This window comes from Squalius cephalus (assembly GCF_949319135.1).
Source record: "Squalius cephalus genome assembly, chromosome: 3".
NCBI lineage: Eukaryota > Metazoa > Chordata > Actinopteri > Cypriniformes > Leuciscidae > Squalius > Squalius cephalus.
In genome coordinates this window covers 11,637,396-11,653,208 of record NC_137124.1, presented here as the reverse complement: position 1 = coordinate 11,653,208, position 15,813 = coordinate 11,637,396, and the positions used below count along the sequence as shown (strand labels likewise).

General features: G+C 38.2%; 1 protein-coding gene across 1 annotated transcript; it reads right to left on the bottom strand.

The window, feature by feature from the left end:
• Positions 1-7,884: 7,884 nt before the first annotated feature.
• On the bottom strand, positions 7,885-14,331 carry znf16l (zinc finger protein 16 like). Its single transcript, XM_079866666.1, has 3 exons — positions 13,541-14,331; positions 12,177-12,359; positions 7,885-10,569 (listed from the first exon to the last, which is right to left on the bottom strand). Exons 1-3 carry the CDS (start codon positions 14,229-14,231, stop codon positions 9,860-9,862), a joined length of 1,584 nt encoding a protein of 527 aa, XP_079722792.1. The 5' UTR covers positions 14,232-14,331; the 3' UTR covers positions 7,885-9,859.
• Positions 14,332-15,813: the final 1,482 nt, after the last annotated feature.

Here is a 15,813-nt window from a genome sequence, read left to right as displayed (position 1 = left end):
ATAGTGTTGCCTATTATAGACGAGCACGAAAACACGTCAAAAACACTGCCACATAAAGTTTCGATCAGGGGTGCGTTTCCCGAAAGCATCGTTGGCCAACTATGGTCGCAAGTTCCGTCGTTACCAATAGAGTTCAATGGACATTGCGATGAACTTGCGACCATAGTTGGCCAACGATGCTTTCGGGAAACGCACCCCAGATTGTGAACCTACTCCGGCGGAGTAATGCATGTTGGTAGATTGGCACCTCGAATTTTCTTTTTGTTGAATGCCCAGATAAAAGTAAAAAGCTACTATTTTGTGTAGATCCATGTCCGAGGCAGTTCGACTTCACAAGTGCATTTCTTTACACAGACACACACACACACACACAGACACACAGACACACACAAAATTCAGAATTTGGAAACACGCCCTATGCACCAATGGACGCGCACCGTTATGAATGCACACACACGCAACTTCTACAGAAGACTGTATTCTCTAAAAACGTTTCGACTTTAATCTCGAAACGTTTCGACTTTAATCTCGAAATACTAGAAAAAAAATTGACGGATTTTTTTTTTTTTTTTTTTTTTTTTTAACGTACTAGAATTTTTTTTTTTTTTTTTTTTTTTGACGGATTTTTTTTTTTTTTTACGTTGCGTTTCAGGGCTTCCGTAGGTTGGTTTACGTAAATATCATTATTTTAAAATTGATGAGATGTAGGCTAGGCGTGTTATCTAAGCATTATGAGGTGTTTCTGTGTGTTTCATCTGCTTGATAAGGTCTTGATAAATTGTGACATTTTTTTGTTAGAATCCAGTATTCCCGTAATACTTTTGTCTTTTATGAGTTTAATAAAGAACTGTATCTCGTCTTCTGTCCAAACATACAAGTCATCTTTAAAGAATGATCGACATTCACGTACGCCAGCCGCCAGGTGACCTGTAAATGTGAAAAAAAAAAAAAAAAAAAAAACTGTTTCCATTGCATTTTTGTGAAATAGTCCTTTTTCGAATTGCCTGAAAAACCACCTCATACGAGCGTAAACTTTTTTGCGATACATGGGAGTTTTTGCGAAATTTACGTGTTTCTATTGGTCGTATTTTCAATTTGCAGTTTAAATTTGCGCAATTTGAAGGGTAGGCCTAATGGAAACGCGGTTATTTTTTTATATTTTTTTAGCTATGTAACCTTCCCATACCAACATTTAAAAAAATTCTTGATTCCAATTTACCATCACAGCAAAAAACTAATAACCTAACTAATATAAAGTTCAAGTAATTGGTCAATAATAAGAACAAATAAATAAGTGACAAGCACAAATAAATACAAGAGAACAAAGATACAAAAATCAACAAACAGCAGCCTACTTTCCAGTGCATGCTTGTGGAAACTGTATTACTGTATGAAGTAAATATACACAGATACTTATTAAAGCTACAGAAGTAAAGAGCAGTGAGTGGTTGTCTCTTTTTTGTTGTTGTTTGATTAACCTCATAAACATAGGAAACAGAAGGTAAGAATATGAGGCTGCTGTCACTTTAAGACCTAATTGCACAGATCTGTTATATTGACAGATTCTTAAATGTTTACGTTCCTTAAGACATGGACAAGTTTATGTCATGACCATCTGTGTTTACGTGGATACTCGTCAAGATGGTAATTTTTATATAATTTTGTGTGTGTGTGTGTATTTGCTCAAGAAGAACAGAGTATTATGCTTGAATGGCTGAAAATCACTTGAATGTTTAAACTGAAAAGACTTAAAAACACATGAAAATGATCAACTTTCTTGAGGAAGCAGGATGGCCGATCCATCAGATAAGCAATTATAGTTTTAGGAGAGCTGAGAAACAGACAAAAAAAGGGCCTAGAACGGCCCCTGGTTGAGCGCATACGTGTTTTATGTGCATTTTTATTATCTTGGCTTTTCATCCAGCGTTTAAGCTATTTTTCCCCTTCACTAAATAATAATAATAATTAAGTCTTTATGTGGTAGTTATGAGTATAACAGTCAAAACCAGTTCCTGAAATGTGTGCTGCAGAATTGCAATGTGCGGTTGTGGATCACAGGGGAGAAGGAGAAGCATATCATAAATGTGACAAAACTTAAAACATTTTTCTTTTTTACTTCTCTGGAATGATTCTGATTAGTCAACAGGAACATATCTATGCTATAATTTAATATAAAACCTGATGGAAAGCCACCATCTTTGTATGTCCTACAGGGAAGAAAAGGCATTCATTCCGTGTTAGTTCATTGTATTCATACAACACATTGCAATGGATTTCATCAGATAAATGCAACATTTTTGAAGTCTAGAAAGCAACCATAAATGATTGCCTTGGCAATGTGGCACGTTTTCTGCCCCACATATGGTTTTGTATCAGTTAATGGAGTGTAACTGCAGTCAGGTGCAGAAAATTATGGTTTTTAACAGGCGTGCAGATGTCCTTTAATACTGAGTGCAAAGGAATTGATGTTATGGTGTATTTTTAGCCGAATATGTCCATGTAGTTGAACCATAAGTGCACTGATGTGCTAGCATTCATACCTGCATCAATACGTAAAGCAGTCACGCTTCAACTTGATCTTGGCCCTGTCATTGTGTCATGCTTGTGTGAGTTGTGTCAGTGTGTAGGTGAGCTGTGCAATACTGAATAGAAGTATGCATTCCAATAATTCATGCTTTCAGTACACTCAGGTAAGACGTTCTTGCCTTATAAAAGTATGAAGAAATGCTCGTACATGCACTCCATCTCCTCACCTTTATCTGAAGAACAGAACCTTTTAAATGTGCTAACATCAAGGTTATACAACAATTAGCGTGTCTAAGTATGTTTAAGCATGATGCATCATAAATGCAAACTTTTAAAAATATGGGTCATATTATGGGTCATTTTGATTCATTCCATACAGTTGTTAACAACTGGCATGTTTTTTCTGATGTGCAAATATTACGCTTTGGAATGAACTAAAGTAAAAGTCTAACAAAAAATAAAAATACCATGCATGGCAAGACAATGCATTTTCATTTAATTTTCAGGTAACCGATAACATGATCATACGAGGTGATATGATAACATATGATCTTGTGATGTTATCGTGGAATGACCATATGATCACCATAATATGATATGGCTTATGAAAACCAAGAAAAGTACCATTATTATAAAATGTTATTGTGTCTTGCTAATGTAATTTAGTTCACAATTCAATTCTGTTCATAATTTTCCTGCTGTAGATAATCAACCACAAATTTTTTGTTTAAATATTGGGCCATGTGTACACCAAAATACAAGCTCACCTTTAGTTCACTAATATCCTGAAGGCATATGTCAACACCATTTATCAATCAGTCCATGTGTAGCAGACTTCAAGTGGTAACCACAGGACACCATGGAAACACGACCACACCACGACTGAAGTGACGATACTCGGAGTTGTTTATTCACCTTAAACAGAGTAGTGAGGCACAGTTAGGGACATACAGGAGGCCTACTCTCTCATTCCTCCGCTTCCCCGTCTGCATTCCCATGCGTCAGAGCGCGAGCGCGAACGCTTAAAGGAGAAGCGATATAGTTTACATTGGTGTCCCACTAATTAATGCCCCACAGACAACAATTGATAGGAACTCTCGATCGGAACCATTGAAAATAGTACATTGAAAAATTTTGCTGAAGTTAACAGTTTTTACTACATTCCTTATTACACAAAAAAAATAAATAAATGAATAAAACTCAAATGCCTAAATTGACCGGCTACACATGTACTCAGTCTAGTCTCAGCCTCAGACGGACCGTTGGCTGAATGTCTGATGCATGACACACAAAATTGGAAACACTTCAGGAGTTTTGAAGTCGTCACCTGATTGGTTGAATTCTACAGGATTTCCGGGAGACGTGTGCGTCGCGTTTTTTGGAAAACAAAGCCATCGTGACGCCAAACCCTCTCATGGAAGAAGAAAGCCGTCGTGTTTATATCTGTGACAATGAGCGCTTCTCAGGACCAACTAAAGTCTGGATTTTCAAAAGTATGTGAAGTTCAGAGTCAGACGGCCTCTGCACTATTTGAAGGGACGGCCATTAGTAGCGGTGTCCGAAATAGTGGATGTTACCGAGTGCACTCATTCGATCCCATAATGCACCGCAATAACGAGTGTGTACACTCAACTGGTTAGAGAATACCCATAATACACAGTGAGGGTCACGCCGAGTGAATTCCCGTGTCTCGCCAGCCGAATCAATCCATCCATTTTCCAAACCGCTGGTCCAAAGTGTCCTGGAGCTGCCTTTTTGCTAAGTTTCAAATGATTATTAAACGGCAAGCACAAACTATGAAAAAGCAGCAGCCCTTCATTGTCCGTTGTTTTCATTCACTCCTTCAAGTGGACTATATTGGAGAAAATCTTGGTTAAGTATGAAAAGCCCTGATTTATGTATTTGTTTTGTTTCCGTTCTAGCGGTCACATACTGTGATGGAAAGTGGCTGTAGCAGGTAAGTGAGGTTTTATTTACCATTGCAACAATTAGTTAAATGTGTCTGTTCACTCTTTGTGTCGACAGCAAACAGCCCACATGTGTGGTCTTATCAGGATTGATCAAATGTGATCCTCTTCACATCAGGTGTCTAAATGCTCAGCATTCAACAATTAGAGTCCTGGTGTTTACATTGTGTGTGTAATGCAGCTATAGGCCGGTAAGTGCACATTACCTGAACTAATGGAAATGTGTTGGCGGTTTCATTGCAGGTATTCAATGCTTTCCACTATAGTCTTCAGAATGAAAAACAATCTCCTTTGGCTTCCTTTTTTAGAGCAAATTATTACAAATACTACTTGCATTATCTTTCAGTCTTATAGTTTGGACATACTTGACTAAAATTGTTTCTCATGATCTGAAAATATTATTGGCCTATGTATGGAAGCTTGTTTCCGCCACAGAATAAAACAGGATAATTGCGACTTTTTATCTCACAATTGCGAGTTTATTTCTCTGAATTGCAAGACAAAAAGTCAGAATTGTGAGATATAAACTTGCGATTCTGACTTTTTTCTCACAATAGCGAGTTTATATCTCGCAATTCTTATCTTGAATTGCCAGTTATAAAGTCCAATTCTATGGAAAAAAAGACTGACTTTTTCCTCAGAAGAGTTAAATCACAATTCTGACTTTAAAACACGCAATTGTGACTTAAATCACACAATTCTGACTTTATTACAACTTTATACCACACAGTTCTGAGATAAAAAGTCAGAATTGCAAGATGTAAACTCGGAATTCTGAGACAAAAAAAATGCAATTAAGCCTACCTTTTTTATTTTTTATTTTTGTGGTGGAAACAAGCTTCCATACCTTTCGCTTTCCCCTCCATTGATGTAATTTTCTGGGAATCCCAATAGAATCTGTCTGCAGCCAGCAAGACGTACTGAATTGGATCAAAACGCAGGCGAAGTAGCAGCAGCAATAGAAGCATTGACGCACATAAGCTAACGCGATCATTACAGTTTTTCTTGATTGCTTAAACACTATAACCAGACTTTTGAACAAAAATTTCAAAACCATAACGCCATATATCAAAAAGCACACCCATTTCCCTAAACTATAAACGCTATTCCCCTGTCAGATTTGTTGAACTGTCACTGCAAAACTCCACACACAAATCTCTTCATTTCTCATTGCCTACACCATGTTGTCATGTATAAAGCACTAGCATTCAATATTGTTCACTCATGTCAGCACAGCTTGTGGAAACACTAAGAGTCAAAACTGATCACACACCAATCAGAACCTTCATTAGATAGATAAAAGGGCCAGAGTCAGTTCATTGGGTTTTGGAACAATGGATCCAGAAAGACATGAAGGAAGAGGTTGAGGACACTCAATCCACCTGATGAGAACCGTAGGAAAGTTCGAAACGCGTCGCGAGAGTATGCCGTAAAACTGTAAAAATGAGTACAGCTGCCATCATTTTGAGTGTGGGTGATGTAGCAGAGCTTTGGAAAATTTTCTCTTTGCCCATACAGGCGTTGAGTTGGTTAAAATGGCCTCCATCATTGTTGGGACATGATGTTGAGGAGCTGAATATATTTTTCTCCGTCCACTGTGACGTCGAGTGTCTCCCTACGTCCATATAGACGTGGGTTATATGCCCCTCACCACATCTGCACTAAAACCTAAAAATGAAACCCTTATTGGTATAAACCACGGCAATGTAGCCCATTTGAATGTAACACATGGCGATTTAGCCCTATATTTGATTATTTCATAATTATGACTCGCGGCCAGTTGAAGCGAGGGCCAGTGCATAACCTGAAGTGTCTTCGGACAGTTTATGGCGTTTATTATAGGAGGAGGAGGAAGAGTAGATGGGAGTGGAGGAAGAGGAAGGTGAAGGGGAAGGGCAAGCACTGCCACTCTAGTTGCCGATGTCTTTGTCCATGATATGACTATGAGGGAGTCTGGGCAACCAGTACAGCCAAACTTGAGTCGCTTCACCGACGCCTCGATCATAAGAACCTTCGGGGAGAAAAACAGGTAGATGTGCTTCAGACCGCTCTCTACTGTAACTTCTGAGTGCAGTACACTGTGCTGTTACAACACATACATGTACTGTGGCTGTTGCCCAAGACTACTGTAATAAAAAGAAATGCATCAAATTGCCTCACATACAGATAGAGTTTCTGAATGCTTCCATTTTGTAAAAAGGATGTTACAGTTCAGTACTTCTATTTTTCTAGGACACTGAGACGATGAAATGGAAGAATGCCAAATATATCAGTTGATTCGTGCCAGCGGGGAACAGGCATGCAAGAGGATTTCACCCTTCTGCCTGGATAGGGCCAATATAGCCTGTGATGTGGACGAGATCCTCTGGCCTGACCCAGAGCAAAGACGGGACGCTGAGGCAGAGGATTTCTTTGGTTTGTTTGTTTGGTGTGTTGTACTGTGTAGTACATGAATGAATAAAAATGTATCCATTGGTTGTGCCTTTTGTGTTCATCATGTGAAAAGGTTTGTGAGGGGAGGGGGAGGTGGAGGGTGGGTGTTGTGTAAGACTGTGTTGTAGTGTGTGTGTTTGTGAGGGCTTGTGTGTGATGTCTGAGGGCAAAGTTTGGTTTTTTAGCAAGAGTGAATGGTTTTGAGTGTAGAGCTTCATTTTGACCTGAAAATAGGATGTTTGGGTAATTTGTGTTTACCGTTTCGCAATCGAGAAAAACTGAACACATTAAACAGCATCAAAACTGCTCAGTGTTACTGGATGAAAGAGGACTGTGAAGCTTTGGTGGACTGGAACTATGTTTTGATCATCGTTCTGAAGCCGATCCGTAATATAGCCTATCAGATATGCTAGATCATATATATCTCGACTAAGCAGAGGCTCTGTTATTTCTTTTGATATAGCTAGTGTATATTCAGACATTCATCAAGCAAAAATATTCTAAAATACATAACTAAATGTCATTTAAAACTGTATCAAATTGTGCCCTTATTTAGTTATATTTCATCTATAAAGACCAACAGTTCACTTTGTATAGCTTACTTGTGTGTGAGAATTTGCTGCTTCTCCTCAAAGTGCTCGCCTTTCAATCACACACAGCCCTGCAATCTCAAGAGTTCAGCTGGCAGTGTGTTATTAAGGCGTCGAGATTGCTGACTGTGACTTGTCACCCTCTAATAAAGAAAATAGTTCCCATGTCTGGATGTTGTTCTTTCTCTCAGTCTCTCGTGATATATATGTTCACCTCAGCTTTTTTTTCTAATGCAAACCTGAGAGGCATATTTCCAGGAAGAGTGACTGCAACAGCATTCAACCTGTCAAAGACATTCACTCAGCCTGTTTCAATAACTATTTGTGTCCATAGCAATTTAGTCAGGTAAAAAAAAAAAACACCACTTCATACACAAGTGTTATTTTTAATGTGCTTTGATAGAATGTCATGATGTCAATAACCGCTTATAGGCTGAATAACTAGAACCGTAGCTTAATATTATTTATTAGTTTAGGTTGCCTTGTACAGATCATTCAATTGAGAAATAAAAAAAAATGTACCTTTTGTCCTATTTAATATGTAACATTCAGGATATCTTGATATTAGCACTATGGAGAAAAAAAATATAAAAAATCTTAAAGATCCATCTGATACATTGCTTGCATTTTGAACAATTAGTACACTTCATTCAGTCATTTCCATCATTGTGTGTGTCCTGGTTGGTTAGCCATATTTTTCCATTCAGGTTGTATATTTTTTTCCCCAAACGTATAAGTTGTTAAAATACAGGTAGACATATATAAACAAATTCACTAATATAAATAAAAAAACGCGTTAATAGTGAGATCACAATTGGAACAAATTGAAAATACAGATACACTGACTCCCAGGTGATACCGATGGAGTAACATGAGCCATCCGCACGATGGCAGCACTCAAAACGGCACTTCTTTAAAGTGCTCGAGATTATAATATCTTCTCAAAATGACACTGTAAACTACCTGATTTTTCAATAACATGATTTTGAGTTGCTGAAATAACCTTCAGTTGTATTAAAAATGGTATTAGATCAGTTGTATGCTTGTCAACTCTAATATAAATTAGTACGTTGCAGATTATCATTTCACTAGCATTTATGATAACTTTGATTATTGGATTACTTGATTACTAATTACTGGATTTGCATTCGGATACATACCATGGTATTCTTTGTACACTAGTGTTCAAAAGTTGTTGTTGTTATTTTTAAGGAACTAATACATTTTCCTTGCGGTTAAATTAATAAACAAAACTGCGTGCGTTTTGCGGAAGAACATTGTAGCCGGAACTACTTCTCTCTGTTTACCTATATGACGAGTCACGCAGGTACTGGACTACTCCGCAACGGTTATCTTCTCGCCCGGTCTGAAATAGTCCGAATATAAACCCTTATTATAGGCGTACCGTAGTGATTCAGGATAAGACAAAAACACGTTTTGGAAGATGGATTCGTGATGTTGTACATTTCAAACAAAAAAATGTACATAGTGCACCTTTAAGATGATCAAAAGTGATAGTAGTAAAGGCATTTATAACATTACATTATTTCCATTTCAAGCAAATGCTGAAATATTTTTTTCTATTCAACAAAGAATACTTAAAAAAAGTATCATCATAGGACTAAATTACATTCAAATGTAATAAAACCTGAAAACAGTTATTTTAATTCGTCATAATATTTTACAATATTACTGTTTTTACTGTATTTATGATCAAAAACAAATGTCTTTCAAAAACATTTTAAAAATCTTACCAACCCCAAACTTTTGAACAACAGTGTACATATTACATAAATATGATAATTATTCAATACAATGTGTATACATCTAAGTAACATTGTATTACAGTCTGATACCATGGTGCTTTTTTGTAAAGTGTGGAAAAGGTCATGTCATATTGAGTCACTGTAAATGTATCATTATTTAATTGAACTTAAACGACTGTTAAATTATATTTGTAAGGCAGTTAATCTGGCCTTGTGGACCTACTATCTAAAAAAATCAAAGTCAAAAAATTCTTTACAAAAAAAAAAGTTTACAAAAAGTCTGAATAAAAAGATGAAGTCATCTTGAAATACCATGTATGGACATTCAAACACCTTCTATGTTTGAAGTTGGAAGATATTATTGCGAAATGTTTCAAAAACGAACATTTAACGAGCAGCAATTTACCGTTAAACATGACTTAAATGAGAAAGATGCGCTAATTCATACAGCTTCTTGTTCATGATGAAACCTGATCCTGTCATAGCGACATCTCACGTCTTTCTTCGGCCAATCGGGTTTGAAATTGATCCTGAACCAGCCGTTGAGGAAGTAATGAACAGGTCTGTCACCTGGCTATCACCCAGTTTGCACCTTGTCTTCCTGGGCCCACGCTGGACTGTGTCCGCTGGGTAACTGGGTGGCCGGCATACAGCGATGACTCTTGTATGTGCCCAGATGCCTGAAGCTCCGCCCACACTGGTAGCAAGTGTAGGGCGTAGCGCCGCTGTGAATGCGCATGTGTGTGTATAAGTTGCCCAGCTCTTTGAACCTGCGACCGCACTGGGGACAGGCGTACGGGCTCTCTCCCGTGTGCACGCGCTGGTGACGCTTCAGTCCGGACAGCACTGGGAAGCCCTTCCCGCACTGCGGGCATGGGAAGGGGCTCTGGGCTCCGCTGTGGCTGAGGCGGTGGCTCTTGAGACGCGCGGCGTGACGGAAACGCTCTCCGCACTCGGGACAGACGAATGGCTTCTCGCCGGTGTGGATGCGCTGGTGCTGCCGCAAGTTTCCCAGATAGTTGAAATGCCGGCCACAGTCGCCGCACTCGTAGCCGCCCTCCACTTTCTTCTCCCGCGCGCCCCTGCCAGCGGGTCCTTCCGGGCCTCCCTGAGCTCGCCCCGCCTCGCCCGAGTCGCCCTCCCCGCGAGAGGAAGAACTGCCCGGCGGAGACTGCAGAGCGCTCTCCTCGTGGTGCATCAGCTTGACGTGTTCATCCAGGAAAGACGAGTCCGGGCAGAGGGTTCCACAGAAGGGGCAGATGAAGGTGTGGGAGGAGAACTGCTGACCTGGAAGAGAGCGGCGGGAAATCAAATCATGTTTCACAATCACTTCAAGAGGATTTAAAGAGATAGTTCATACAAACATGAAAATTCTGTCATCTCACCCTCAGCTGTTTAAAACCTGTACGACTTATTTTCTTCCACAGAACACAAAAGATTATTCTTAGGTATTATTATTACGGTAACACTTTACAATAAGGCTCATTAGTTAACATATACTAAGAATGAACAATACTTCTACAGCATTTATTAATCTTAGTTAATATTCATTTCAACATTTACTAATACATTATTAAAATCAAAGGTTGTATTTGTTAACATTAGTTAATGCACTGTGAACTAACATTAACAAACAATGAACAGCTAGATTTTTTATTAACTAACATTAAAAAATATTAATAAATACTGTAACAAATGTATTGCTCATTGTTAGTTGATACATTACCTAATGTTAACTAATGAACTACTATCAATCTATTTTTTCATACAATGAATGTCTAATATTGACTACAGATTTTTTTAAATAAATTAAACTCAGTAAGGATGCATGAACTGATCAAAAGAGAAGTAAAGACATTTATAAAATATTTATTTCTTGTACCACTGGTTTCAGAAACATATTACGCAGCACAATTGTTTTCAACACTGACAATAATAATCAGAAATGTTTCTTGAGCAGTAAATCAGCACATTCCAGGTATATGGTGAAGGATTCACCAATGTATTGTATTCCAGAGAAAAACTGTTAATAATTTGTTATTTTGGATAACGTTAACCAATAACCAAAAAGGTATTTAGTTTACACCATTTAAACAAACAATGGCGTGCGATATCGGAGTGATTTTAATAGGCTACTTCAAAACCTTGTGAAAAGTCAAAGTTTTAGGTCGTCCTAAAAACTGTCCATTTTATCAAGAAATTCAAGTAATAAATGGCGTTTTGACGCTCTTAAATGTGACGTGACAGATCGCTGTAGTGCCTCGGTTCAGTCTGTTCTTCCACTTTAATACAAGTTACAGCTCGAAAAGCATGCATGAACATCAGAAGGTATGTGGAAGGATACAGAACAACTTACCGAAATGAATCATGTCTCGTGTAATCTCTCAATCAGTGTTTCAACCGCAGAAAGACGTCAATAAAACAGCTTGTGCACAATATGTTAGTTTAACGTTGTATCTACATTAGAACAGTTATTCAATATTCACAGTTTGTTAGTTAGCTATCACCAGAGAGGAGCTTATTTACTGTTAATTATATCTGTATATTTTGAATACATTTGTTATGAAGACAAGCATTCCTGAAAACTACATTATGTGCAACTTGTATACAAACATTTCAAATTTTATTTGAGTGTAATTATTGTATCAGAAAATAAATAGCAGTTGAATAAAATAGTTTGGGCTCTGTTGTTAATTTTAATCTCTAATATTATGTACTAGAGGAGAGCGTTCCCCGTGTACAGCATTAATCTGGAGAGATTTTTTTCCTTCAGAAAATCAAACTATCGGTAGAAAAATGTTGTTTTAGTGCATAAAGATCACTTAAATGTTCAGATAAGAGTCAGAAGTGAACAACACAATTATTCCCAGCTGGAATTGACCTGAAACACTGACCTGGCTCCATTCTGTCCATACTGTCCTCCGCTGGGCTGCTCCTGTCCTCTCGAGGGGAGCCCTGAGTGTCCAGAGGAAAATGATCAGACACCGACCTCAGACTTCCTCTTCCTCCTTCAGAGTCTTCATTTTCTTCATCCTCATCCACAGGGGGAACGTCCTCGCATTTTGTTTCAGCATCACCTAAAGAAGCAGAGGAGCACAGGGATAAATGCAACAACACCCTCTGGGTTTTGATCATTTTTTCAGTCAATGTTCAGCTTTAAATTTGTATTTTTGCCCCCTCAAACACCTTTGACATGTCAGCCGACATTACATGTGAATTAAATAAATAACTGAAGCGCAGAGATGGCAAAAGTACTCACTTCCCGTACTCAAGTAGAAGTACAGATACTTGTGTTAAAAAATACTCTGGTAAAAGTAGAAGTACTGATTTAACTTCTTTACTCAAGTAAAAGTAAAGTGCAGGCTTGGAAATGAATTCACAATTGAATTCATATTTTGATACACAGTCAGAATATCATTGACCTGGAGTCCCAATATCTGAAGAAGTATTTGTACTTCGTTACTTCCCATCTCTGCTGAAGCGAGGCTGGTACAATTAAATGTATAAAGCAAGAATCAGAAAACCCATTTGCGCATAAAATATTGCAGCAACAACAGCATTTGAAATGAATACCTGTATACATGTACTACATTAGAAGCAAACATGCAAATGTACACACATTACAAAGAATGCATTCTAGATGCAAATATGCATACCATACATAATACTATATTTGCACGTATACTATAAACACATTGCAATGCATGGTTTATAGAACTATATGCATCTATTCTATAATGCATGCATAATATAAATTATATGCATACTACATGCAATCATATGTAAAACACAATGCTTGCATATTATATGAACCTGCATGTATAAGCTATGCATAATTATAAAAAATGTATACTACATGCATAGTATTCATGTATCGTGTGTATAATATATATATATATACACACACACACGTATATATATATATATATATATATATATATATATATATGTGTATATATATATATATATATATATATATGTATATGTGTATATATATATATATATATATATATATATATATATATATATATACACACACACGTATATTTCAATGCATGCATAATAATGCTACAATGCATGCATACTTCATACACCTATATTCATCTATATACTATAATGCATGCATACTATAACATGAGTACGGCAATGCATTCAAACTATATGTACACATGTGTAAAATACGATGCATATAATATACAACTAGATGCACAGGCTACCACAGTCCGTGTCCACAAGACTGGATTGAGCAGTAGCCTACCTTTAAACTCGGCTGAGTTGAGCTCGACCCCAGCCATCCACTCATAGTCATACAAGCGCTTGCTGGCGGAGGGCAGCATGTTGAAGATGTCCGCGTCCGCGTCCGTGTCCGCGGACCCGCTGTCCGTCCACAGGCTCAGCGACGCGTGCGGCTGCGCGTCGGACCCGAAGGCCTGACTGCTGTGGTCGCTCTCCACTTCAGCAGCGCCCCGCTGGTTCTTATCCTTCATCAGATAGTCGCAGATGGCGTTGATGTTCTCCTTCTTCACCACGGGCGTCCCGGGTTTGCTTTTCTTCGGGTCTGCGCTGTGTTTCTGGCCCGGTTGGTGCTCTGGTTTCCTGACGTCCAGGGTGCTGGAGTTAGAAACCCTCCCGTCTTTCTCCGTCGACTCCAGCTTGGCCTTCAGGAGCTCGATCTCGTCGCTTTTCTCGCGGAGCTCCATCTTCAGGACTCGGATCCGGACTCCGACCAGTTTGCGTATCTCGGACAGCGCGGACTCGAGCACCACCGTGATGTTTCTGCCCAGGTGCTCCGTGATCTCGGTTACCGAGCACACCAGCTGCTCGTCGGGCTCGAGCTCGGAGAAATCCTCGTCGTCTCGGCTGAAGGAGCCCGTGTTGTCCATGAACGCGGCCTGGGACTCAGAGGACGGGCCTGTTTCCATGTAGCAGTGGTTTCTTTTTCGGCTCATGCTGAAGAGCGCAGGGACTCAGCGCGGATGGGACAGTGTTTTGATCGTGATGGACACCAAATGCACAGACACCATAGAACAACCTGAAGAACTTCCTCTCACCTCGGAAGTGGAGCATATGAACAGCGCCCTCTATAGAGCCATCCTGTAGCTGCAAAAACAGACAGGCAGACTAGATACTTTATTTTTATTTTTTATAAATGATTGGGTATAGCGGACAGTCCTTCTGAGACCCATCAATGGAGGGTTTTCCTCTGTAGAAAACATTACATTTTAGCTAATTTCCCTGACATTTCCCGGTTTGGATGTTAAGTCATGTAAAGAGCACATTCAGGGCTTTGCAGAGATACCAAATGTTTGGAGGTTTCACCTTGACAGCTCCCTCTTATTGGTCTTTAAAAATGACTGAATGACCAAACCCAGACTGCAAACCCATGGAATCCACATGTGGGCCGGATCTGGGCCGACTGGGACTGGGAATTTAGCACTTTTATGGAAACATTATAATATTTCGTAATTATCATTTAAATCTGACTCATTTTCTAATTGTTTGTCAGAAATCAACATCTCAGTAAAACGTTATGGGGTTTCAAATCAGAATATGACTTTCTGTGACGAAACAGGGCATCGATTTCATACCTGACCTCTGTAGAGGACACCAGGACTTACATCATGTTTATCAGGCATTTTGGAGACATTACACGTGAATAGGGAAATAAATTATATATCAATATTCTTATGAAATATGAGATATTCTAATGAAAATTATTACTCCCATTATTACACATCTTTTTTATTAGGCTACATGTTGCCCCAAGAACACATAATTACAGTGTATAGATGCATTGCATGGAAAGAGAATTTATGTTTACATGCATATTGCATAAAGTAAAATGGTATATCAAATCATTCTGTTATATCTTTCATAACATAGTCGAGAATCATCTTTATATAAAAGTTGGATAAAAAAAGCTTGAAACCTAAAAATGTTAATGTTAAAAAACTCCATTGTTTTTGCCAATTCATGTCTTTATATTTTCTTAGTAAATGGGTCCTGGTGTCCTCTACAGAGGGCATAGCATAACATAGGAATAAAATATATTTTTTCAAAAATGTCTTTATTCAATTAGTTCCTTATGCTCCAAACAATGTAATGACCTAAAAAATAAATAAATAAATTCACAACAAAAACAAATCTGGTTTTCAGGACGATACAGTAAAAAGTATGAAGTGTAATAGTTTTTATGAGGTCATGTAGTGATGAACTGGTGTGTGCTTGAAGTAGGCTATTTTAATATTTTATACAAAGTATAAACTGCATAATTTAAAATGACACTTCATATATTTGTCTCATTAAAGACACTATCTGTGCTGTTAAAAATAGTGTGAGCTGCAAAACACAGTATATCAAAGCTAGGAATGAGTCAGGTCTATTTAAGACCAAGCAGGATGAATAAAAGAACTCTATAAAATGCCCTTTTGTTTGCTTTATCTCTGGTTTTGAAGCAGGACAAATTCTGTTTTAAGTAAAGGGCACTTTAGACTCTTTTTAGACTTGACTTTGTACACTTACAATCCTTTC

What these genes read in the sequence shown, in the direction of transcription:
- znf16l (XM_079866666.1), bottom strand. Translation starts at nt 14,231, where the DNA reads ATGAGCCGAAAAAGAAACCACTGCTACATGGAAACAGGCCCGTCCTCT. An exon ending in CAACTCAGCCGAGTTTAAAG is followed by an intron (nt 12,360 to 13,540) that starts GTAGGCTACTGC and finishes CTGCTTCTTTAG; the next exon opens with GTGATGCTGAAACAAAATGC. An exon ending in TATGGACAGAATGGAGCCAG is followed by an intron (nt 10,570 to 12,176) that starts GTCAGTGTTTCA and finishes GCTCTCTTCCAG; the next exon opens with GTCAGCAGTTCTCCTCCCAC.